The 27191-nt window shown below is 38.9% G+C and overlaps 1 protein-coding gene across 1 annotated transcript in view; it reads right to left on the bottom strand.

Annotated features, from left to right (window-relative positions):
• LOC124721615 (THUMP domain-containing protein 3-like) overlaps positions 1–27191 on the bottom strand; it is a 106518-nt gene that overhangs the window by 73718 nt on the left and 5609 nt on the right. Inside the window, exon 2 of the mRNA XM_047246674.1 lies at positions 7484–7564. Coding sequence (XP_047102630.1) covers positions 7484–7564 — 81 coding nt within the window. The remainder of the gene's footprint in view (positions 1–7483; positions 7565–27191) is intronic.

The raw sequence follows: 27191 nt of genomic DNA, 5'->3' as shown, positions 1-27191 counted from the left end.
GGAAGAAAGGTGCTTGTCCTTACCAGGCTTAGGTATGGAAATAACAATGGCCTCATGCTGGCGACTGGGCAATGTGTGATCTGTCCAAATCTGGTTATATGTGTGGAGGAGAAAGCGTAGGCACTGACGAGATAGGTGTAGCAACATCAGAATGTGAATGCTGCCCAGTCCTGGAGCAGATGCCTGGGACTAAGAGACTGCATGTTTAAGCTCCCTCACAGTAAAAGCACTGCTGTAACATTCACAATTCTTGGAAGAGAAAGACAGCGCCCTTGCCTCCGCTGCCCGTTTCAGAGGGAGGAAGGAAGGATGGTAGTGGGTGGCACCTTTACCACTCTTACTGACTCTCTTTCCTATTCAATTCACAAATGGAGTCCGAAAAAAAAAGACAATCTATATGCCTCCATGCAAGCCCTAATCTCTTATTTTGTCTTCACAGTCCTCCTACAAAATGTAGATTGGCGGGAGTGGAATTATTCTGCAGTCAGTCCCAAACATTAGTTATCTAATTTTTTTCAATAATGCTTTGTGAAATGATCATCATCTTCCCTCCAGAGATTCCCATTTAAGTTCATGAAGCACCTCTGCAATACTTGGGTGTTCATAGAACATACTAATAGCAAATCTAGCAGCCCACATTTGAATCGCTTCAATAGGCAAGCTGAGTTTCACAAGAACAGTGCTGTCCAAATGCATGCTGATTTGTTGACAGAAGTTTTCTGCTTCAAGGAAATTTACTACATTCTGACTTAGAATATGCTCACGAATTCTGCAGCAAACTGATAAGGATATTGGTCTGCAATTTTGCGAGTATATTCTTTTACCATTCATATATACACGAGTCACTAGCACTTTTTCCATTCATTTAGGACTTCGTGGTGGGCAACAGATTTGCAATACATTCAAGCTTGGTAAGGGGCCTGCTGAAAAACTGAATGCTGTAAAATCAAACTGGGATTCCATCTGGACCCGGCAACTTATTTGTTTTTAACACTTTCAGTTGCCTCTCAAGTAAGGGATGCCTGTTTCTAATTCTTCCATACAGGAGTTTGTGCAATGGTCAGATGATGGTATGTATGAATGATTTTTTTTAAATGTGAAATTTAAAACTTCAGGTTCCCTTTTGATGTCTTCTACTGCCACAGCAGACTGGTTGACGAGTGACTGGACAGAAGCCTTTGACCAGTTTAGTCTCAGTTAATGAATCAAAATCGCACATAAAAATGCTTAGTGATCATACTGACACTAAAGCATAAGATGATAGAGAGAAGGCAAAGATAATGGATTCAGTGCTTCAGAACTGTTTGACTACATTAGACTGCAATACAATTCCTCCTTTCAAGCATAGCATCAACACTGAAATAGATTTTGAGATAATTGATTGTGCAACGAGATACTTATCACTACAGCAAAAAAGCATTTGAAGAAATAGAAAAAGTTTTCAAGAAATGTCAATGAATAGACATGCACACAGATATGCACTACTATAGAACTATATATATGACAATATGTTGCACAGTCACAGAACATATTTTACACTCATGTATTCCTCTGAAGAAATGAACAATGATGGTCTTGTAAAACTCAGTTTGCTCTGCTTATCCATGAGGGCTACAAGGCAGTAGATAATGGCACCCAGGTATATCAAAAGCCTTCCGGAAGTCAAAGAAGAAAACCCTCACTCATCTAATTTCTGAGTACTGTGTATGTGACCTTAACCAAGACAGAGCAGATCTGAGGAAGAGCAGCTCATTTAACTACTAGTTTGTTTAGTAAATGCAAGTGTGTTATGGAATTGCTCATTGGTCTCAAATGGTACATGCTACAAGAGGGGTTTACTGTTAACTACATGGGCCAGCTGTTTTTGAATTTACAAATAATGGTTTTACAGGCAATTACAAAAGAAATTTAAGAGAAAAACACTCTGGAACAGCACGTATCATGGCACACAAAAGGGCAACTGTAAGAGATGAAGAGATCAGATATGATTACTAAAATAACATTTGTGAGATACATATAAGATGGAGCACAGAGTACAGAAGAAAAATAAATTGGTATAATGTTTAATGTCACTACCAGAATTATCACAGAGGAATAAAAGCCAAAAGATGGGCGTAATTATTTGAAAGGAGCTACAGGGCTGTAATTAAGACCATAACAAAATAGTTAAATAAGTGCAACAAAAATAGAAATGAAGTAATTTGATTATAGCTATAGTTTCTAAAAACAAGATGACAACACCTATAAGAATAAGTGAAAAATATAAACACAGTTAATATCAGTAACAGTATTTACAATGGAAAAGTATGTAAGCTAGAACAATCAAACTGTTGCTTAATTTTGTTTAATGTTTTGCAGCCCTGTACTCATCAGTAGTGGCAAGTCATTTGCCCTCTTCACATATTTATAAAGAGAAACTTGAGACAAAATTAGTCTGTTCAATTACTTTACATGGCACTGCTGCTGTTACTACATTTGTGACTACATCTATATCCTCCGCAAGCCTCCATATGGTGCATGGTGGAGAGTATGTCGTGCCAATACTAGCCATTTCCTTTCCTGCTCCACTCACAAAAGAAACGGGAGGAAGATGATCATCTGCATGCTTACTTAGGAACCCTAATTTCTCTTTCCTTCCATCTGTGGTGCTTACCCAAAATGTACATTGGCAGCAGTTGAATCATTCTGCAGTTAGCTTCAAATGTCGGTTCTCTAAATTTTCACAATAGTGCTTCACAGATAGAAAGTCGTCTTCCCTCCAGGAATTCCCATTTGAGTTCACAAAGCATCTCTGTAATACTAGCATGCCGGTCGAACCAACTAGTAATAAATCTAGCAGTACATCTTCAATGTCTTCCTTAATCCAACTAGGTGGGGATCACAAATACCTGAGCAGCAGTGAAGACTGGGTCATATGAGTGTTCTATACACTATCCACTTTATAGATGAGCTACACTTTCCTAAAATTTTCCCAATAAACCAAAGTCTAGCATCCATCTTCCCTACTACTGTCCTTATGTGATCATTCCATTTCATGTCATTCTGCAGTGTTACACTTAAATATTCAATCAATGTGACTGTGTCAGGCAGCACACTACTAATGCTGTACTCAAACATTATGAGATTGTTTTTCCAACTCATCTGCATTAATTTATGTTTTTCTACAGCTACAGCAAGCTGCCACTCACCATACCAACTAGAACTTTTGTATAAGTCATCTTGAACCCTCCTCCAGTCACTCAACAACAATATCTTCCTCTACACCACACTATCATCAGCAAACAGCGGCGGATTGCTGCTCACCATATCCATCAGATCATTTACATATATAGAGAATAAGAGTGGCCCTATCACACTTCCCCTGAGCACTCCTTATCCCTTTGTCCCTGAGGAACACTCGCAGTCAAGGACAACATACTCGGTTCTATTACTTAAGATGTCTTTGAGCCACTTACATATTGGGGAACCTATTTTGTATGCCCGTATCTTCGTTAACAGTCTGCAGTGGGGCACCTTGTAAAATGCTTTCCACACGTCTAGGAATCTGCCTGTTGCTCTTCATCCATGCTTTGTCAGACATCGTGTGCAAAAAGTACAAGCTGAGTTTTGCATGAGCAATACACTCTAAATCTGTGCTGATTTGTAGACAGAAGCATTTCCTTCTCATGGAAATTTACAATATTCAAACTAGAATATGATCATGAAATCTGCTACAAACCAAGGTTATGGACATTGGTCTGTAATTATGAGGGCCCATTCTTTTACATTTCTTATGTACAGTAATTACCTGCATTTATTTCCAGTCATTTTGGACTTTGCACTGAGTGAGCAATCCATGATAAATGCAAGCTAAGGGGCCAATGCCACAGTGTACTCTCTAAAACTAAACTTGTGTTCCATCCAGAACCTTCTACCTATTTGTTTTAAACTATCTCAGTTGCTTCCCTTTGCCAAGGACAGCTACTCTATGTCCTCCTTACAGAAGTTTGTGCAATGGTCAAACGATGGTAAGTTTGTATAATCCTCCTGCATGAATGATTCCTTACGTGTGAAATTTCCTCAGCTTCTTGGCAAGATCTTTTGTTAAGGTATGACAGTGGAAGTTGTATGCTTCATGCATCAATCTTCTAGCAGATGCACAAATTTCTACTCATTTTTACCTGACTTGATTTGTACATTCTTTTTTGAACCAAGAATGCAACAATCTCTGCTTCCCCAGCACTTTCTGAATTCTACTGTTAAATCATGGTGTGTCTTTTCTGTCCTTACCCATTTACCTGGCACATTCTCATCCATTGTGTGATTTACAATCATTTTAAACTTTGGCCATAGTTCCTCTGCATCCTTCATAATGGAATTAAACAATGTCCATTGTCCATGTGGGATGCAAACGACTACTTATCCGTTCTTTCTAGCATAAGTGCTCAGCTAGCCTTCTTCGATGGATTTATTAACTTTAGTAGCCGTCATTGTTATGAATACCAATTACTGTCTCTATAATGAGACTACTGCTAGAGTGTCAGCCCTGTTTGCAGCTACAAGGTCTAAAATATTTACATTGCATGTGGGTTGTATAACTAGCTGTTCAAGACAGTTTTCAGATAACTTATTCATAAGTACTTCACAAAACTGTCTGTCCATATCACTAGCAATGAATGCATGGATGTCCCAGTCTATACTCAATAGATTAAGCAACCAACTATATCTGTGTATTTATGTGCTAGTAAGCATACACTTTCTCTGAATGATTCTAAAACGTTTATGGCAGAAATGGCTAGTAAAATCATTCAACAATTAATTTTAGTTCACCTACACCTACTACTTGCATCCAGATAATTTCACTGTCACGCCCAATTTCAGCCTCGATAGACGCAATATTTCTGTTGACAGCAACAAACATTTCCACTCCTATGGTATCAAACCTGTCCTTTTAATAAGCAATCCATACCTCATTAAATATTTTGGAGCTTTCTACTTCGGGTAGATCTCAGTTCCAAGAGTAATTGAGTATGACAACTTTCATGGAGGGTAGTAAATCTAGGAACTTTGTTACAAATACTTCAACAATTTACTGTTACAATTTTGACAGCTGAAGTGTTTTTACGCTGTAAGTAGTGTGATTTCACTCTTTGCAAATTGACTGGTGAGCATTCTCCGGAGGTCCTCAAACTACCGTCTAGTCTAAGAAACTGCATGTGCACTCCCAACCTATCAAACATCCAACATGGTTTGTTAAACTGAATGCATGTTAACATCTATGTTCACCCTCCTCAATCGACATTGGCCAAGTTTACTGAAATCCACGTCACTATCACAAAAACTCACTTCCTGCAACTTCTGCTGAACCTGGTTCTTGTTCTCATTATGACTGTCTGCAAGGGTAAAGCATTTGTGAATGATTGCCTAAGTTGGAAGCGGCTTTGTCTTCTGCTAACTTTCTATTCCTTTTTGCAAATTTTTGTGTGTCCTTGTAAGCACCAGAATAGTAATGATTATAATATAGGATGTACTTGCTATGTATGAGGTGCGTCTAGAATATTGAAAACTATTTTTTCTGCTAGTTATTTATCAATTATTTTGTATAGCACTTGCAATAGTTAAAGAGGCTGATTAAAATCTTGTCAAAATACGTGACAGATCACTTAGAGCTGACTGCAATGGATTTTGAAACCATTCATGCAGTGAATGTTCCATAAAACCGTTGGAGAAAAATTCAATAAGCATCTAAAGATACATTTCTGGTTAGACAACTCGGTGTATATTACCGTAGTATTAAAGAGACTCGCCTGAAATATTATAAAACCTGGGTTTCAGAATACTCACTAGCATAGGTACTCCTTATATTAGGTTAGTGTCTAAGTTTGTAGAGATTTTCCATAATTCAATCAAAAAAAACAGATAGACATAACAGAGACTTTAGTCATCAATAATATATTCTCCTTTGCTATTTATAACAGTCTCCCAAAGCTGGGGTAACTTTTCAATTCCACGACTGTAGAAATCACATAGTTTTAAGGCAAAGAACTAGTTCAGTCATGTTCGGAGTGGATTTTCATCTGGGAAGGAAGTCCCTTGAAGGTTGTTTGACAGTGAGCAGGAAAGGTGACAATCTGAGTGCGCAAGATCAAGTGAATATGGTGGATATGGAATGACTTCCCAACCACAGTATTTTTTGTCAGTCTAGCAGAATGCGGGTGGGTGTTATCGTGGACTATCATCACTTTAGGCAGTCTTCCTGGTCGTCGTTCTTGGATTGTTTCTGCATGACATCTCAGCTGTTGACAGTAAATGTCAGAAGTGATGGTTACACCCCACGAAAGCAATTCATAGTACACTACACTGTCGCTGCACCAGATGCATAACATTACCTTTCGTGGATGTGCACAGGTGTCCGTACAGGAAGTTGCTGCTTTGTTTGGGCTCAAACATTCCTTTTTTTCCACTCATGTTAGCATAAAGACCCCATTTCTTGTCACCAGTAACAATACAGGATAGGAGTGGTTGGTGTTGTTCACAAGCCAATTGATGACGGGCAAGCAGAGATGCAGATATGGTCACCTGCTGATTTTTGTGATTTTGGCTTAGAGCATATGGTACCCACACACCCAATGTTGGAACCTTCCCCATAGCATGCAAATGTTGCATAATGGTGGAATGATCACATTTCATCACATTTTCCAGTTCATGAGTACATTGACATGTCTCATTGTGGAGCAATGTGTTTAAATAACCTTTGTCGAATTCCAAAGGTCTTCCTGAACATGGAGAGTCACTAATGTAAAAATGATCCTCCTTAAAACGAAAAATCCATTTTCTTGTCATGCTCTGTCCAATGGCATTATCCACATACATGGCACAAATACTTCTGGTTGCCTCTGCTGCTGTCAATAGACTTCCAACTCAAACACAAGAATATGTTGGAAATACTGCCATTTCTCCATTTGGCACTCCATTTTCTAGTGTCCACATCTCCACTCACTATCTCAAAATGAGAGTATGTGCACTCAAATAGCAACAGTGAACTACATACAAAAAATGACATAGATAAATAGACCCATAGCAGCCAAAATACCAATGTGCAAAACACTATGAACTTATGCATCAATCTAATACATCAATGAGTTTAAAATTAGTTTCAGCCTATGTTGAAGACAGATATGCAACTAATCCGGTGGTTGTTGAAATCACTCAATGAAAGACTAGCTGCCACAGTTGCTGACGCAATCAATGTGGATAAGAAAGTGCAGCACTGAGTTGAAACTTCAATAGACTTCTAACTGAAAATGACTAGTTCCACATCATTAAAATTTATCATGCAAAATGGCCCATGGAACATGAAACTAACTAACTAATTAAGTAACTAACTAACTAACTGATAATACAGCACTATATACACCCACATAAAAAATTCTTGTATTTTCACAGAAAATATAAAAAAAATTAAACACCTATATATGATTAACAAATATGAAAATGCCCATACCTTATCAGCCGTGCTGAAAGTTATGTCCTTTGTTACTTCCGCAACTAATGAAAGATTGTCCACCGATCGCATCTGAAGTACCTACATGTAGGAAAACATTAATTTCATGCCAGTTCATCAAATCTCATGCTAATTAGGTACATGTTCTAAAAATCTCAACCATAATAATCATCATGATCAGAAATATACTGTCACTGTTACACATGAAATTTATATATGGATGCATTTAAGCTATTTATCACCAGATAACCAACAAAAATAGTTCCACTTCATTCTTGATAACTAATCGTATCAACAGCTGAATTAAACTTTTCACTGATGAAACTAATTTAGTAAGAGAATATAGTTTGACTGTTCGGAACAATGTAAAATGGAACCATATGATTCTTATTAATAAAGCAAAACAGCAAATGGCATATTGTGATACAAGGGTGTGTTCTGGAACTTTCTCTGGGAAAGACACCCCCCCCCCCCCCACACACACACACACAAAATAAAGTGAGGAGCTGTGCAGTTTTTGACAGGTTTATTTGGTCACTTTGTCAATTTGCAGAGATACACAGTCAATTCTAATGGGATAAGCAACAAGAAAGGAACTACACAGCACATGAAGAACTGTATTACACACAGCTTGGGTCTCATTACAAATTAGTATGGCAACCTCTGTCTGGACAAATTCATCAACAGAACCTACATCATCAATAGAGCTTAGCATACTCACAATTTCTGCAAAAGAAAAATCATGATACTACAACTTCATTATATACCCTACTCTAATCACTCCAGTCTTATCATTCTGGAATGAAAGTTTCACTCTGCAGCAAAGTGTGTGCTGATGTGAAACTTCCTGGCAGATTAAAACTGTGTGCCGGACCAATATTCGAACTCAAGATCTTTGTCTTTTGCGGGCAAATACTCCAGCAACTGAGCACCCAAGCATGACTCACGACCTGTCCTTACAGCTTTACTTCCACCAGTACCTCATCTACTGCCTTCCAAACTTCACAGACGCTTTCCTGGCAAAAGTAGAGCTGTGAGGATGGGTCATGGGTCATGGGTCATGGGTCATGCTTGGATAGCAGCATTGGTAAAGCGCTTAGCTGCAAAAGGCAAAGGTCCCGAGTTCGAGTCTCATTCTGGCACACAGTTTTAATTTGCCAGGAAGTTTCTTATCATTCTGGTTCATCTACCATATCTAGATAGGGCACAGTTAACAATACACACTTTAAAGCTTCTGATGGTGCAGACTCTGAAAATCTGAAGAGCAGTTCTAATGAAAATAATTTGCTTTCAGTGTCTCATCCCTTTCCCATTGCAGTTTCTTCAACTTTTTACTGAAGCAACCAGTCACAAGTAAACTGCCTTTCTTTGAATGTTTTCAGAGCCTTGTTAGTCTCTCTCACTTAATAAAATGGAATTCAAGTAATGGTTTACATGAGGGTGTTTTAAATCCTCTCTTTCGTGTATATACACTACCTTCCACCCAATAGTCACAGCAAATCACTGTCAGTTATTGAACTATGTACTGCTGGTACTACACTCAAGGAATCAGAATCGTAGTTGAAAGCTGCAAAGAACAATTTCCTGTAGAGCTTATGACTATCTGTATTACATAACATAACCCATTTTGGCAATACTTTGTGTACATGTCAAACGTCAAGCCACACTTTTATCCAGAGCAGGCACTGAAGAGTATATCTTGAAATAACAGGGAGTATGTGCGATTTCTTCAGTTTTAGGAAGGCAAGAGCATCCCATCAAGCTTAGTGATGTTTCAGTTCACTTTACAGTAGACGAGACCTTTAATAGTGCCACTCACTGAAATCAAAATACAACACTGTGTCTACTAAAGGCCAATACCATAAACCAGCTACATTGTTTGACCTATGCTCAAGAGAGAAAAGACTAATAACGTGATGATCTACTTAGCAAATCTCTCTGAGGTTTAAGGTAACGGAAAAATTGCCAAAAGTGGGACAACTCCAGGAGGGTTCAAAAAAGATGAGGAGCTTCATAGTAATTGCATTCAACTTTCTACAGCAGCTGGTATAGACATCACACTGTCATTTTAATTGCATCTAAAATTTTGAAACCAAACGAGGGGGGGGGGAGGGGGGGGACTATAGAACAATGACCAGACTGAACCTCTGCTGTAAATTTTGAGGGAAACAAACCAAAGGAAAATGTAGAATTACAATCTTACCCATTCTGCAACTTTGTTTCCACATCACGAACATAATTTTCGGTTTACATCTTTGTGAAAAAACAATTTGATTGATTACTGTGTTGTATGGGATAATTTGTTAGCCTGGTTACTTAATACATCTACTTCATCGTAACATTTCTTCCTTTGTGTGGTAGTCATGGAATTATTTGTGTATGACTCAAGATCACAAATGGTCAGTCTCATGTAAAGCCACAAGTCTTTTTACTTATGGTGACAGATGATGTGCTTTACTGTTCCTTACAGTGTATCCTGCATCAGAAGTTTACTAAATTTGCCATTTCCTGTTGAAATTTCACGGTCCATGGAGTTAATAGAGAGAAAGTTCTGCGACTTTTCCGTATTATGTAGCTTCAAAAACTGACACTTCTGAATCATATCTTTTTGAACACCTGGCACATTAGTGTTCACATAGTTTGTGCATGCCTCCACAGAGTGCACTGCATTGTCATCACTTGGTTTATTGTAGATATATTCCATGGCAGACTGCACAACGATACAGCCCATTTAACAGCCAAAACAATGACCACATGACAACACCAGGGACCATAAATAGTCATTACAATGTGACAAATCGGTCAGAGACGGGTTGCTGCTGTGAAAACGGTAGGAAAAAACAGCTCTACAAAATGAGATGTTCAGAGGAAGAGAGTGTTGTGGACTGGCAAGACAGCCAATCCACAATGACGGGTAGTCGAAAGGCACGCGTTTAAGCTCACGCAGGCTGGCGTGAGGTCTGGAACAGGTAAAGGAAGTTATAGTAGCAAAGAACGTACATAGCTGCGGGAATACTTAACTTTAATCCATAATTGGTGAACATTGGTCTGACGGTACATGTATCACAAGATAAATAGCAAATGATAATGGCGCCTTGCTAGGTCGTAGCAAATGACGTAGCTGAAGGCTATGCTAACTATCGTCTCGGCAAATGAGAGCGTAATTTGTCAGTGAACCATCGCTAGCAAAGTCGGCTGTACAACTGGGGCGAGTGGTAGGACGTCTCTCTAGACCTGCCGTGTGGCGGCGCTTGGTCTGCAATCACTGACAGTGGCGACACGCGGGTCCGACGTATACTAACGGACCGCGGCCGATTTAAAGGCTACCACCTAGCAAGTGTGGTGTCTGACGGTGACAGCACAGAGAGCACATCAAAAACTCTCATGTGAAAATCTTTCTGGATGCAGCTGCTATCACTGGCATATCAGAAAGGGAGAGAAGCTATGATAGTGCTTCAGTCTGGCACACGTAAATATTGCACATATTAAATTCCATATTACAGAATTATAGAGCCAATGGACTTGAACAAGCAAATTAAGCTGTGTGTCAGTTACGGAGTAAATATCAGTGAGTAGCTCTTGTGAGGCCTTCTAGCATGCACCTTACAAGCGTACACAGAGCTAAGATTCAGAGGCATGAGAGGTATATCTGGTACCTGCACAAGAGTAAGCACAACTGACTCTTGAGTAGACAGGAAACAATTCCACTCTCAGAAAGTAGCTCAAATAACTTGCACACCATTTGCATTGTGAGCAGCTCTCACATTTAAATCCCTTTCTAGCGACAATAGCTATGAAAATTTAGTCCATAGATGAAATGTTAAAGCTGATCAAACTGTACAAAGCAACAGAAATATTTTCGGATGTTCTCATTATAGGGACTAATTTTCATGGAAACAAGGGAAATTTTTGTGTTGTTGAGAGAAGATTCAAAGAAAACTTTATTATTAACAAATCAACCAAGACTAATTTGTATGAAGTTTTTAATTTCATGGTTTTTCTGTAACTGTGAAAATTACATCACATATTGCTTTGTGCCTTAAACAAACATTTGTTACCACAAAATGTTCAATTAGCTCACGAAAGTGGAAGCTGAGCTGAAGAAAGTTAAAATATGGAGTACCTTTCAAGCCTAATAATGACATATACTCTTCTACTCCCTCGCAAACTGTGAGACTTCCAGCTGCAGAGTGGTTTGCATGCCTCAATGATCCAGACACCCATACCAAACAAATAACCATATCAGATGGGTATTTGTGGAGAGAGCAGACTATCGTTTTGTTCCTGAAGATGTGCAGCAGCCTTTTCAGTAGTCGTAAGTGCAAAAGTCTGAATGACTAGCTGATACGGACTAGTAACATTAGCAGACATAGACCTGCTATGATGGTACTGTGATATGCTTGTAAGTAAGAGGTAAGTAGAACTGTTACATTTCCTAAAGACACGCAGTTCTATTCTGTGAATCTGATAAGAGAAATGGATAGACTGAAGTTAGATATAATGAGAATTAGGCCTAGTGAAATGCAATGCCACGAAGAATAATATTTCTGGTCAGGTGAGTACAAGGTCATCATTACAAAATTAAATAGGGGCAATAAAAGAGTAGGTCTAATAATGAACATGCTATTTGGGAGTATGAAGATAGAAATCATCCTCAGGCAGTGTTGATGTAGGTGATCTGTGGGTTCTCTAAATCAACTGAAGGGTAGTTCCTTTGAAAAATACAGAGCTCATTTTTTTTCCCTGTCCTCATTCAATTCAGCCACTAAATTCTAATCTTCCTTCCTTTTTCTTCAGTTAAGGGAGCCTACCTCGGATGCACTGACAGTCCTTAGAGATCCTAGTCACCCCATCGGCTCTGTTTTCTGATTATGTAATTTATTGACATAGTCACAGAGCCACAATAGCAAATGCTGGACCTATGTCCTTAACATTGGTTTGCTGCAGAGCTCTTGTGCATATTCTAAGCTCGAATACAATAAATTTCCTTGAGAGAAAAAAGCTTCTGTCCACAAATCAGCATGGATTTAAAAAGCATCACCTGTCTGAAACTCAGCATACCATTTTCTCACATTATATTCTGTGAACTACAAATGAAGGGCAACTTTCACATTCCTAGACTTCCATGTATTATGGAGATACTTTGTGAGTTCATATGGGACTCCCTTCTTTTCATGACACACTATTGGCAAAATTTAGAGACCCAGTATTTGCAGCTGACTGCAGAACGATTCTACTGCTGCCAATGTACATCTCACATAAAGACTGCAAATACAAAACTAGAGCTAGTACAGAGGCACATAGACAGTTATATTCCCCACATTTGATTTAAGGGTGGAACTGAAAAGGGAACAGCTATTAGTGGTACAAGGTACCACTCTGCTAGCACTCTACAGTGACTTGCAGAGTATGTATGTAGATGCAATTTCTCAATTTGTTAGTCTATCAGGCTTATGAAATTTTCATCTTGGCAGTGTGAGATCCAACTTTCAAAGAAATCTGTAGTATTCCCTCTTATCTATTCAACTGCAGAATGATCATTCCTCAGTTTTGACTGATACCATCACTAAGGCGACACTTGTGGCCAATTTGGTGACTGTAAGATGTAATACTTCTTGATGGCAAGTCTTACAACTACAAGAACTACCCACCATTCTACAGATGGAAGAATTTGTGAAAGTTAATAAAGTGTCTTCCTTTATCTTCAGTTAGAACGTATGACAGTTACTGTGACAAGTCATGCAATCTATTCATCATAGGACATACTACAATTGTGAATTTCTATGCACTGAAGATGGGTGAGGGGTTGTGTCAACTGACTTTGGTACATTGTCCTATAAGCATCTTTCAAAAAATTTACAAATGGTGAACAGGGACATGCTGCAGCTAGGCTACCTATACAAATGTTCTTGCTCAATTAATTAGTTCTATACACAGCAAAATCTATTTTTCTTCTTCTTCTTTTTCTTTCCTAGCAAATGAACAGACAGAAAATGAAAGCAGCTTCTATTTAGAGAAATGCTCCGTCTCTTTTAATTTTCTCCATTTCTACACAACAAGCTACTATGTTGCGTTTCGTAGTGGTTAAACTGAACTGATCTGTACAGTAGACCATATTTCAATTTGATCGCTGTCTTTCTACACAACAAGCAGTTTTGAAAGAAAGCACATCTGTAATTTACTGTTATTAGTAGTTCAAACTGCTGCCAAAGGTACAGTGCTGGCAGTGCTTCTACACTAGGAATACAATCAGTCTCAGAACTTTTTGGATGGAAGGTATTCTGTTGCCAAGTTGCTTTAAAGCAATTTGTGTATTTCCCATCAGTAATACTTTTCTCTACAACATCTTTTCAGCTTTTGCATGAACTGGTGCTTTTGATCCAGGAAAATGGTTGTACATATGGCCAGAGTTCCTTAGACTACACTGATGTAGTTCTGCTGGGATTTGATTGTGGGGCAGACAGAGGACTCCATATGTATCATCCCTTACAAGAATGCAACTTTCTGTTGACCCATAACAATCCATCATTCACTTTTTTCTTATAAGCTAGAACCAGAACAACCATGTTTCCTATAGATATTCACGATGAGCACACCATGAAAAAAATAGTCAGCCATAGGAGGCAGCACATTAATAGCATGAAACACCAGCTTTAGTCTTGATAATGACCACAATTCGGCAAGGAAGAGAGCACAATAGTTTGTTTTTTTTTTGTGTGTAGCATATCCAGCTGAAGCCGCTCACTGATTGTTAGAACTTGCAGAGCTACCAAATTATGGGGACACTGATTGGTACACTGCACCCACTGTTCCAAATAGTCACAGACATTTTCTGTGGGATAAAGATCGGGTTATTTAACAGGCCAGTCAAAATTGTCACAGAGTGCCTGAGTGTTTGTCAAACCAGGAACATACGCATGCATCCTTGTGAGCATTAATGTTATCATCTTGGAGACACGAGTGTTCACAGCAAACACATCATGGAGATGTCACAGAAAGTGCAACACTTGGTCACCGATAATATGCAAATAAATGTCCTGGTTCATGCTGATGGTAGCCTAAATGAGTGGGCCAGAGTCGTGATATGAAACAAAACCCCAAAACATCATATAACCATTTCTGGCCTGAACTGCATGCTGCACATACACACCATGGGTTAAACACATCATTGGGCCATAGTACTACTTCATGCCTCACTGCATATGAAAAGAGGCAAAATTGTGGCTCATCAGACCATGCCATATGTCGCCTGTCAGCTACTGTTAAGTTTCTTTTTTATTTGGCCCAATGAAGATATGTAGCTTTATGTGGTGCTGTGAGCAATGTCCTTTTGCGAGGCACCTTATTCCAAATGTCAATCGCATGAAGTTCCCTCTGCAGTGAACTCTTAGAAACCAGCTGAGGTGGACCTGCATACACTGGCAGCTGCAATTCCTGCCAGCTCTGAAACTGTTTGTTATTGACAAGGCATGACATTCTTCTCTGTACCCTGTCAGTCAGGACACTTTTATGAACACTGTTGTTATGCAATGTTATGTGTCTGTGAGTAGTGCACCATTGCATGTACACACACGGGAAAGTCCACACTGACGCACCACAATAAATCAGTCATTTTCATTCATGGTGTGTTCATGAATGCATCCAAACACAATAACTCCTTTCTGATATTCTGTCACACCTCCAAATTGATCCATCTTACTGTGATGATTCCATACAACTGACCTGCATATGCTCATCACTTCACTGCCACAAGTTATGTAAGAGATGGGGAGGGGGAGCAGGATGTCACATGACAATCTTGTATTAGTTCTACACTACCTATAGCACCCCAAAGTAACCAATGTACTCTTTTTAAGGGGTGGGGACTAATATTCTGTCCAGAAAGCTGATTATTACCAATACAATATATTTCTCTCGTCTTATCACAAAACAAAATGACGCATCAGGTAAGGTACTTGTGTCCTTGCAGTCTTACATGGTGGCAAGGTTCAATAAAATCTTCTCAGTTTACATGTCATATCATTTCAAATAAAACACTTGAGTGTACGACAGCTGTCTCCGTCATCATCATCAGGAGTTGAAATCACTGACTGCTGGGGCTGGCACAGTGTTTTTCTTATATAGATGTAACAGCAGCATCTACAGCCTTCCGGAGAGGACTAGAGTGGTGCCTATACAGAAGGAAAGTTGGATAGCTCCTAGCAACTCTGTCCCGCTGTGGGACCAAGTGATTCCACATGGTGCGAGTGGCCAGTGTCATGTTTGAAACTGCCGCTCCTGAATCTCTACTAGCACTAGTCTACATCTTTGCTTTCGCTCAATGCCCAAAGCCTGTCCCCATGCTCTACTGATGTTGTAACCAAAATACTCATTCTTTCAAATTTGTTTTTATGTGCAGTTGCTAGGCAATGTTCCACCATGGCCAACTTTTCAAGTTACCTTTGTTTGATGTGCCGTGAATGCTCTGCACAATGCTCGGCAACAGTGTGAATGGTTTGGCCTATGTACATACTACAGTATTCACAGGGGACACCATACACACCAGGAACTCTAAGACCCATGTTGTCTTTAACGAGGTGTAACGTATCTCTTATCTTGGAGGTGGGCTGGAACACTGGTCTTGGTCCATGTTTATTCAGCAAGACCTTATCTTGCTACTAGTTGTTCCACAGTGTGGAAGGAATGCAGCTGCCTTGGCCTCTTCCACTGATTCATGAGGTGCCTTTGGTCGGTGGCACTTGAAAGCTTTAGCAGTTTCTTCCTTACTATAATCATTTTCTCTCAACACGGGCTTCAAATGTTGAAATTCACACTCTAAATGGACATCACCAGATATAATATTTGCCCTGTGTACTAATGTGTTCAGTGCTGCTTTCTTGTGTACAGGTTGGTGAAATCTGTAGGTGTTTAAGTACCCTTCAGTGAGCGTAGATTTCCTGTACACCAAATGACCAAACTGGGACAGATGCTTGCCATCCCTTTCCATAAAATTAATGTTGGACATTTTGGTGCAACAGTTTTCACCGGAGATCATAAAGCTGTCCCACCATGCCTGAATGACAATGTACTTCATGTACCTTAATGACTATTATGAGATGACATATGGCACAGCCATGGAATCCCCACTGTCTATGGTGATCGCAATCTTTTTCATGGAGCAGTTTGAGGAGCAAGCTCTGAATTCTGCAAGGTTGCAACCATCTTGTTTCCTTTGATATGTTGGTGCCACCTTCTTGATATGGCCTTATGGTGAAAATGCACACAACAAATGAGGATGATTAGAGTTTAACACCATGTTGACAATGAGATTGTTAGAGATGGTAGATGCTCATCAACCACATGAACGGTGTCCATCCCAACATTAAATTTACTGTCAAATGAATGTTTTAGTTCAATGGCAGGCAGGAGGATGGCTCGGTCATTCAATGTACAGGAAATCTATGCACACTGACCAGTACTTAAAGTGTTAAGCACAGTTTGATGGTACTGCTGACCCCATGTGATAAAAAGTTTATTTCTATTAACACCATTAGTGACCTTATTATGCTATTTTGGGGCACATCTGAAGTTACTTTTGATTCTGTTGAACATTCACCACTGAAAATAGTATGTTAGGTTTCACTAGTCAAAAAATTCTTTGAGACGATCACATAGCTCCGAAAATATTTCAGGCAATTTTATGTTGCCAGTTACTCGACAATGTGGTAGGGTGTCAGACACTTTGGAAATCTAGGTTAGATGTATTCTCCCTTTTCATCTGCATCTACTACTTGCAACAAATAATGTGTGAACAACATGAGCTCTGGTTCACACAAGTGGTTTTTCCTGAACTTATTATGAATTTTTGTAACAAACATCCCAGCATTTGCCTTATGTGAAACCAAGGAAAACATAAAACTGGCTGGCCAGATGGAAACTGAATTCCAATTGTCCTGAATGCCAGTCCTTCCTGTGCAGTGTCTTAATCACTACACTCAGCTGTAAGGACTATCACACTACAGTATATCTGTCCCTTGTTTTTGTCTTGATAGAATATTAAACAAAACAACAAATGAGGATGATTAGAGTTTAACACCATGTTGACAACGAGATTGTTAGAGATGGTACATGCTCCAACTGTTTCAAGGATGGTAAAAAAAAATCCTTTCAAAGGAATCACCTTGGCACTTGCCTGGAGCAATTTAGGGAAATCATGGCAAACCTAAATGTGGACAACCAGATGTGGATTTGAACCACTGTCCTCCTGAATTCGAGACGAGTGTGCTAACCACCGCGCCACCTTGCTCAGTATTATTATAGACAAAGTGAGGGTAAGTAAATATTCAATATAGTTGTTATTTTCTTTTAGTACAGCACTCTTTGGAAATAAATTTGCCACGACTCACATAAATGTGCCTCCTTGATGTGTTAGTACTGAAGCACAGTCAAAGTGTCAACTTCCACAGGCACTTTGCTGAACAGAGATGAATCAGGCTATCACTAGCTGGTAATAAACTAGCCAATTCCAACTTCTTCTAGAGCTAACTGAATACCTGACTGCCAAATAAAGGTACTGACAGGAGACTGTGTGATCTGTGGCATGTTATCTGATTGTGTTGATCCAAGGTTCTGAATTCAGAAGCATTTGAGCTTGGGCTGTAACTTCAGTGGGCACAGCTCAGTCAAGGTTTAGCACTGTTGATATGCCTTATTAAAGTATTTGGTCACTGCTAGGGAAATGTATCATGGGTATGATTGTGGGAGGTCTTACTGACACATGTGACTTCCTGAATTGTTGATATTAAAGCCTACATGAAAAAACATGAAGTAGTGGCCTAAGGTAACTTGGGCAATGGTTTTGGGCCCCAAGGCATGCTCAGCTACTTCTACACTCACACTTTGCTACACAAAGTTGCTAAATAGATATAGAATGGACCGCACAAAGCTAGTGAAGTTGGAAGAGAAATGAAATGATTTCAAATGGGGTTATCAGAAAAATCACAGAAAATGCAGACCAAACAGAATTAAAATGAAGACATATGTTTTACTACAGAGGAACAATGCATACAGGAAATTTAAATGCAGACTTCATTGTGAACAAGAAAATTAAAAACAATATAACACATAGTGAAGGCATTCCTGAAAAAACAGAGAGACTTGGCAAAAAAATACAAAATACATTCTATGGAAATCATTCACTCAAATATATCTATGTGCTCAAATTCTATGGAAGAGGCAGAATATCCCCAAAACAAGTTACAGAAGCTACGAGATGAAAGCAAATTCCAGTATGGCAATGGGATATCCTACTGTGAAAGTGCAACAAATCATAAACAACAATTCTTCAGAGGGAAACTTCAGTTATGATATCATAAATGACAGAGACCATACACAGTAAATAATTTGGGCATAAAGGAGAATTCACTAAATAGTAGAAGCACTGACTCGCTGAAAGGTGGACAAAAAAGAATAACTTTTGGATGAATCCTTTAAAGAGATAGCACTCTCTCTCTCTCTCTCTCTCTCTCTCTCTCTCTCTCTCTCTGGCTCTCTCTCGAACCTGCATGAATCCCTCCCCCCACACACACTTTTTTCCTTCTGCTTGACCTGGCAGTATGGTGACAGTCTCACAAAGGCCTTCACAGGCATGCACTATCCCCACAAAAACAGTTGCAAAGGAGCTTTCGCATCACTAATGTAATCCTGAACTGGAGCAACTGAGGCATATCTTACACCAGGGCTTCAACTACCTATCATCACATCCAGAAATAATGCAATGATCCTTTCTACCCCTACTAAAGCAGTATTACACTGCTCACCCAATATACGTAACATCCTGGTCAACCCCAAAGCTGCTCCCAGTCAGAAGCCCTTGCCACAGGTACATATCCCATGCAAGTCTTGCCCAATTCACCCACCTGGCACATCCTACGCTATTCCTGTGACAGGCCTATCCTATCCCATCAGAGGCAGAGCCACTTGCAAAAGCTGTTACTTCATCAGAGTTGCCATAAGTTTCCCCAAGTGAAATTCCTTGATATTTCCCTGATTTCCAGGCTACTCTTAGCATTTTTCCCTGACAAATTTTAAAATCTCAAGGGTAAGTTAAGATATAAGTTGACACACTGTCTTTGCAGCTACTGTAAAAGAAACAATAGTGCAAAAAAGGAAATATCAAAAAAAAAAATTTGCAAGCATATGGCGTTTCCTGATGTGAGCAAAAATCTTAAGTAACATCGACATCTTTTGTGATGGAATGTTTTTAGATGGAGAAACCAAGCCAAATGGTATATGTGTTTCATTAAGACCACTGATGTTATTTTATTTGAATATAATGAAACACATTTGGTTACAAAAACGCATTTCCTTGGAATCACAAGACGGATTTAATATACCTTCACTGAGTCCAGAAACAACCTCGGAAAAAAGTAGGCCTCTTGAAAGAAGTTTATAAGGTGGGGATGAATTGTGTTAACCAACACTATACGTGACCGCCAATAAAATTTGGTTCTACTATGTTCGTTACTGTCGGTTATTACCCACTGTGTTATGTCTATTATTTTACAGGTATTTTGTGATTTTTCTTTTGAGAAATATTTGAGCATACAGCATACAAACTGCCAGCAACTGACACAATTTTCTTCTTCTTACCATCCATACTTTCTAACACAAACTACTTTTTAATTGCCAATATGTACTAGAACAAATAAAATGTCTATAAAATGCCACACTGTACAACGTACTTGCGGTGAGATTGTTGCAATTCCTGAAATCCATAGCCTATGGCCTCTGGCCTGCTGAGGAGCACTGCAGTACTGGGTCCATGGATAAACCATGAAAATCCACTGCATTACACTACACACAAACTGACCCGGCCTGTGGGCAGATCATGAGATGAGATCTGATGGGCAGGGCCTGCACATTCGTGGGAACCAAGTGGCTTTAGATCAGCAGGCCCAATCCATTACAACACCTGCAGAAACGGCCTGCGGTTCTGGCCCGTTGTGGTATTCCACTCATGTGACCAGCTATTCATGACAGACAGCATGTTGATGAAATTAAACCATGGTGATCTATCCATGCAACAGATAACTTGTCCAAATACTCTGAGAATCAATACGGAAGATAGGTAGCAACTCACCACAAAAATGATTGCTGAGCTGCAACTAAATTTTCAGCCACAGCTTTTATCAGACAATGAGAGCACACATACATTCACACAATAACTCACACACAACTCATGCACATGATTGCTGTCTCCAGCCACGGCGTCTACAGTGTCAGAATCGGATCCACATGAACCACTCCTCATGCCTCCCTGCCTCTCACTGGCAGCTGCTAGGCTAGTGGCAAGAAGTGGTGGCAGCTGATGGGAGTTGTAGGAAGGGGAGAAACAGTAGTAATGAGGAAGGAGTGAAGCGGCGCATGGAACTCAGCTGCATCCAGCCAGCGACGATGCCTGACACTTCAGTAAACAAACCATTTCATGTACTGAGACAAAAATGAGATTTTTCCAGTGTTTTTCTTTTTCTTTTTTTTCAAATTTCCCTGACATTCTCCCAATTCCCCTGAAATGTTTGAAATTCCCTGATTTCCAGAACCTGTAGTAACGCTGTTCATACATCAGCTCTGTTGCAATTTCTCAACAGAATGAATGGCCACTGCTATATTGTGGCCAAGAGCAGAGTTGACCACCTAGTGGCAGAACATGCTGCTGTACACAACGTGCTCAAGTTTGATGACTGCTTCACAACCGATGTGTGTCATCTGGATTCTTACCCACAGAACTAGGTTCTGAACTACCCACATGGGAGTTATCCTTGCAACACATCCTTCATTCCTATAATACTCCTATAAATCTCCACTAACCGACTGCACCCATGTCCTCAATCCAACAGTCACCCTCTCTTCTGTTCTGTCACCCACTCCCAATCCACACCTCCATGTATAATAATAATAATAATAATAATAATAATAATAATAATAACCATCATCATCATGCACCACACACACACACACACAGCAACTTCAGCGCCCTGTGTTTCATTCCTATTCTGTACCCCTGCTGCCTCTCTCCTACATTCCTATCCTACACACCTGCTGCTTCCCTCCGAGCTGTAGCAGAATTCACTGAATATGACATGTATGTCTATAATATGTTCTTCAAGAACACAATAAATACAAAATGGACTTGGAAAATGAAGCAATGGAACTAAAAATAACATAACCTATATCTTACCAAAGAATTAAAGAAATTTACAAGATATCATGGTTCTACATAATTTCTAGAGGAAAAACACATACAAACTTAGAAAGGAATAGAGTCATGAGGCAGGAATCGAAAAATGAAAATTATGAGAATTTCGGTAATAACATAACAGGGAAGTACGCTAGATTAAATCAAACAATAACTCCAGTATCTTAGAAAATTAGGATTCTACAGACTTAAGAGGGTAGGGGCAATTCTTTAACAACAGTACTTGTGTTTACAGTATAAAATGTTGCAAGTATGAAGGGAGCAAAAGAATTTCAAATGGATCAAGACAGCTACCGATGATAACGTACGAGTTTCAAGCAAACCATAGTACGAATGTAATAGAAAATGTTGAATTAAACAGAACTATTCAGAAATGTCTTCAAGAGGATTTGAGAAGGTACATTGAAAACACAATTTGGAAACAATAAGTGTAAAAAAAACAAAACAAAAACTTTTGTTGGGTGCACGCCATATTTCATCAGTTAAGAAGGCAGATGGTACACTAACAACAGAGAGAAAAATGTCCAAACACACAAAGACTTCTTGCAATGTTTATACAGCTGAAGAGATGAACAAAAAACACAAACAGATGACTGTGAAAATAATGACACTCTAGAAGAAATTCCAAATGAAGGGTATAATAAAGTAATTCAAGATATAATAAAGAAAAAAGGTGTTTTAATAGTAATGGTTAAAGCTGGAGCACAAAATAATAAAGGAAACTGCAATACTGTTTACAGAATGTTTGCTAAAGAAGACATTTCCTCAAAACCAGGGCAGTGCTGCAATTCTTCTACTTCATAAGAAAAGAAACAGGCAAACCATGTAATAATAGAACTGTCAGCTTACTCTCTGTGATGTGCAAGATAGTCACTACAACAATCACCAATAGCTTTGAAAACACATTGGATTTTAATCATGTAAATGACGGAACTGGTTTCAGAAGTAGATACAGCATGGTGAGCCATTGGCAAGTAGTGAATGGAACAACAAAGCAAAGCAACAAGTACAAACTGCCACTTTGTCTTGGATTATTAAAAATTGAGAGCTGTTAGTCAATGTCCCTGAAATCTGTACTTACAGACTTTGCAAAAGGATTCAAGCTCTATCAAGGATATTGAACAATATTAGACCTCTTCGTGATAGTGAAACATTCATAATTGTAAGAAGATTCTGGGACAGATATTCTACATCAGCAATCCTAATGGAAGTTTTCAAATTACTAAACAGTGAAAACGAAGAAGGAATGTGTGTTAACCACCTTCCTTCTATATTTTGTGAAGATAGTGCCCCACAGCTTATACATATTTAAAACAAGTGATAGTTTAGAATCAAGAGCAGATAATCACCACATAAATTGTTTGTATTATGACCAATTTCAGTTCTCAGACCATCGTCATCACGTATCATAAGAAATTTAAAACATCTTATCTGGTGGTATAAAAGCTATGGCGTCAATAAAGTAATACCTGGAAACATTTTAACGTATCTTAATAGAACAAGAAATTGAAACTTGAGTAGAAAACCTCCATGTTGATGTAGCATGTTATACCATTAAAGAATGGGAGTGAAGGAATATCTTAGAAAATGGAGGCAAGAGCTAAGGTATGATTAAAATAACAGGGTAACTAGAAAAGAATTGTGTGCATGATACAAAGAGATGAGAGGAGAAGAAGAAGAAATGAATCAAGAGAGACCACATGAAACTTACAATTTCATCTTTGCAGGAGCCCCGTAATATCTGCTAATGCAGTTATGCAAATTTCTTCTTTTGGTAAGTTCAACTAACAGCAACACTCAATTTTTGAGCTTAACCTTGAGAGCTACTAAATAAAATGTTCTGCACAACTGGGAATGGAAATAAATGAAAGCTAAACTGAATAGCTAGCTGGGGGCTCGAACTGCCATTCTTCCAAATGTGAGTACATTACGTTAAGTGTATCATCTCACATGGTTGATGTTCAGTAATCCAGAATTTGATATTGAGGATTAAAGTTCCACATTTGTGCAAATGATAAATTGAAGTTTAATGCTGCAATTCAATACCTAATGAAAAACGTACAATTAAGACTTCATCATAATATCACAAACATTTATAGAAAATCTGAGATGGCTGGATCAAATTCTGGAGGCTGTAGGAAATAATAGAATAATATTGTCACCAGATGAAGTTAAGTCCTGTGCCAAGAAAGTGAAATGCTATGGATTGCAGTCCCACTGAGTTTGACTCATGAGTAAGAAATACCTTTCCACAAAGTGAATGAAATTTTCCAGATAGCTGTGTTGTAAGGAGTTTATACTGAGGGAGCTCCAGGAAGAGAGAAATATTGTTACCACATTAGGCAAATTTCTGGGATGCTACACAAAAGATCTAAGCTTTCATCGTGGTAAGTACAACATGAGAGTGCTGATACCTGACAGGGAGAACTGAACATAGTTGGTGTTGAATCTGGAGGAGACAACCCGCACAGGACTAAATGGAGAAATTGCACTGCAATACAAAACTTGTGACAAGAGTACACAACTTGTACCTGTTCAAGTTAATTGTAAGAGCAATGCCTATGAAAAACAATGTACTGTGTTTGAATCCCCGTCTGGGCAGGATGGTTGCCATTAACCCGACCCAAAAAAAAATCATGCGCATATAAAAAAAACACTTGTCAACAGCAAAAACCAATGACATTTAATTACAAAAACTTAATTAATATACAAAATAATAGGTAGCCTTACACAAAAGAGCCATCATATTTATTGAGGGCAACTATTTACTGTCAGAAAACTTTATTTTATTATATAGTGTTTTAACTTTTCTTGCACTTTAATCTAGAATCATAGTGACTGTAAAGTAAAGTTTATAAGGAGTAATCAAAAAGTTTCCATTTGAGGGTGTTGCTGCAGCATGGCACAACTCCGATACGGGTACATAAGCACTGACTTGCAGGCATGGGAATAGTGTGGGATCTGTATCTTTCTGATGTGCATGTGCTAAACGCAAAAACGTAAAGTGCAGCAATTTTATCACCAAATGCATATAAACAGGACCCACCCACTGTTATTCTTTTCTTGGCTGCCAAAGGACAAATACTGGCAGACACCTGTCAGAGAATGAAGACTGTGTAAGGGAGCAGTATGTCAGTCGGAAACCACAGTTATGGAATGGAGCTCCAAGTTCTATGCCAGTTGCAATTCAACACATAATGCAGGTCAATCTGGGTGGTCAGTCTCATCCATTATGGACAACAATGTAAGTGGGAGACAGTCAAGCATCCGCCCCATGCAATTATCGTGCTTTCAGTCCCTTAATAAAGGCCTTGAAGTGTCAATGAGGATGTCAAGCAGGCAGTTACAGACGTCTTCACACAGCAGAACATGGGTGTTTTGCCATACAGGTGATTTACCAAATAGGGAGATTATGACCCCATGGGGGTAACACTGACCCTATGGTCATATTCACCCTTTTCATTTCTGGATAAACTTATACATCTTCTTGCAAATAAAAAGTATTATATAATACAGTGGAACTCATTGATTTGAATTCACATATCTTAAAACAAAATTTTAAAAAAAAAATCATAGTTCAAAATTTTTTTTTAAGCATGTCCTACATATCTACTTCTGAAGTCAATTGGTAAAAACTTTCTTGGCCCAGAAGAAATGGTTCATCCTATCATCAGGTTCTTATATGTTAAAATTCACACATTTTAATGAAGATGTCTCACCTTGTTGACAGTACAAACAATTTTAACAATTAACAATTCATATTTCTTTAAAAAAGAGTAACCTTTACCTCCTAACTTTTTTTTCCTTCAGGGGTAAAATTAACATCCTAAATACCATCACTGAATTTCCATTAATCCACGTGTAACTGCCTAAATATGGTGTAAAACAAAAATGCAGTTTATAATCAGTGTTTGCAAATTACGATTGGGGCAACCATGAATTTAAATTCAAAGATAGTCTGTTGTTTCAAATTTTCTGTTTATTGCACAAGTTTTAGATTGAGATTCATGTTCTGTTTTAACTTTAAAGAATGGACACAATTCACTACAACTTTATTGCTCACAAGGAAACCTCCGCTCAGATTTAGTTGGCACAGTGGATAGTCCTTGAAAAACTGAACACAGATCAATCGAGAAAACAGGAAGAAGGTGCGTGGAACTATGAAAAAATAAGCAAAATATACAAACTGAGTAGTCCATGTGCATGATAGGCATCATCAACGATAGTCTGAGCTTAGCAGCGCCGTGGTCCCGCGGTTAGCTTGAGCAGCTGCGGAACGAGAGGTCCTTGGTTCAAGTCTTCCCTCGGGTGAAAACTTTAATTTTTTATTTCCAGTTTATGTGACAAACTCTTATGTTTTCATCCACTTTTTTGGGAGTGATTATCACATCCACAAGAAAACCTAAATCGGGCAAGGTAGAAGAATCTTTTTACCCATTCGCCAAGTGTACAAGTTAGGTGGGTTGACAACATATTCCTGTCATGTGACGCACATGCCGTCACGAATGTCGTATAGAATATATCAGACGTGTTTTCCTGTGGAGGAATCGGCTGACCTATGACCTTGCGATCAAATGTTTTCGGTTCCCATTGGAGAGGCACATCCTTTCGTCTACTAATCACACGGTTTTGCAGTGCGGTCGCAAAACACAGACACAATGAACGAACGGACAGATCATAACTTTGCGAAAATAAAGAAAGAAAATTTTTACTCGAGGGAAGACTTGAACCGAGGACCTCTCGTTCCCCAGCTGCTCACGCTAACTACGGGACCACGGCGCTCCAGAGGTCACACTGTCTTTGATGTTGCCTATCTTGCACATGGACTACTCAGTTTGTATATTTTGCTTATTCTTTTCATAGTTCCATGCAACTTCTTCCTGCTTTCCCGACTGATCTGTGTTCAGTTTTTCAAGGCCTATCCATTGTGCCAACTTATAACTAAATCTGAGGGGGGTGCAATGGGGAGGTTCCCTTGTCAGTGAAATTAAAGAATAAAGTGTCAGTTTGAACACAAAGTAAAGCCATAACTACATTAAAAACTGAACTGCAATGCCTAGAACTTAGTAAAGGTCTCCAGGTGCAAGATGGTACTTAGATGTCTATAAGGAAACATTGGAAGAATTGAGTGATCATCTACATTAACAAGAGGCTGTACTCTAAACTCCCAGGGGAATAGGACATGGACAAGAAAAATAAAGCTCTAGCTTATCTAAACTCCCAGGGGAATAGGACATGGACAAGAAAAATAAAGCTCTAGCTTAATCTTTGGTTTCTTATTTAAAGTATCCATTCTTTTTTTCAAGAAGAAAAAAATAGCCTTTCAAATACAAAAAGAAAGAATAGTTGTTCACACACTGAATATTGGCCCAAAATCATTCAAAAGGTCATCAAATGAAAACATATCTGCACTACATAAAAAGTTCAAATTGTCTGCAGGTACAAATGATATAAGCTATCCTCAGCCTAGTT

Source organism: Schistocerca piceifrons, chromosome X (assembly GCF_021461385.2).
Source record: "Schistocerca piceifrons isolate TAMUIC-IGC-003096 chromosome X, iqSchPice1.1, whole genome shotgun sequence".
Lineage (NCBI taxonomy): Eukaryota > Metazoa > Arthropoda > Insecta > Orthoptera > Acrididae > Schistocerca > Schistocerca piceifrons.
Note: the sequence above shows the minus strand (reverse complement) of the source record. Positions and strands in the feature narration are given on the sequence as shown.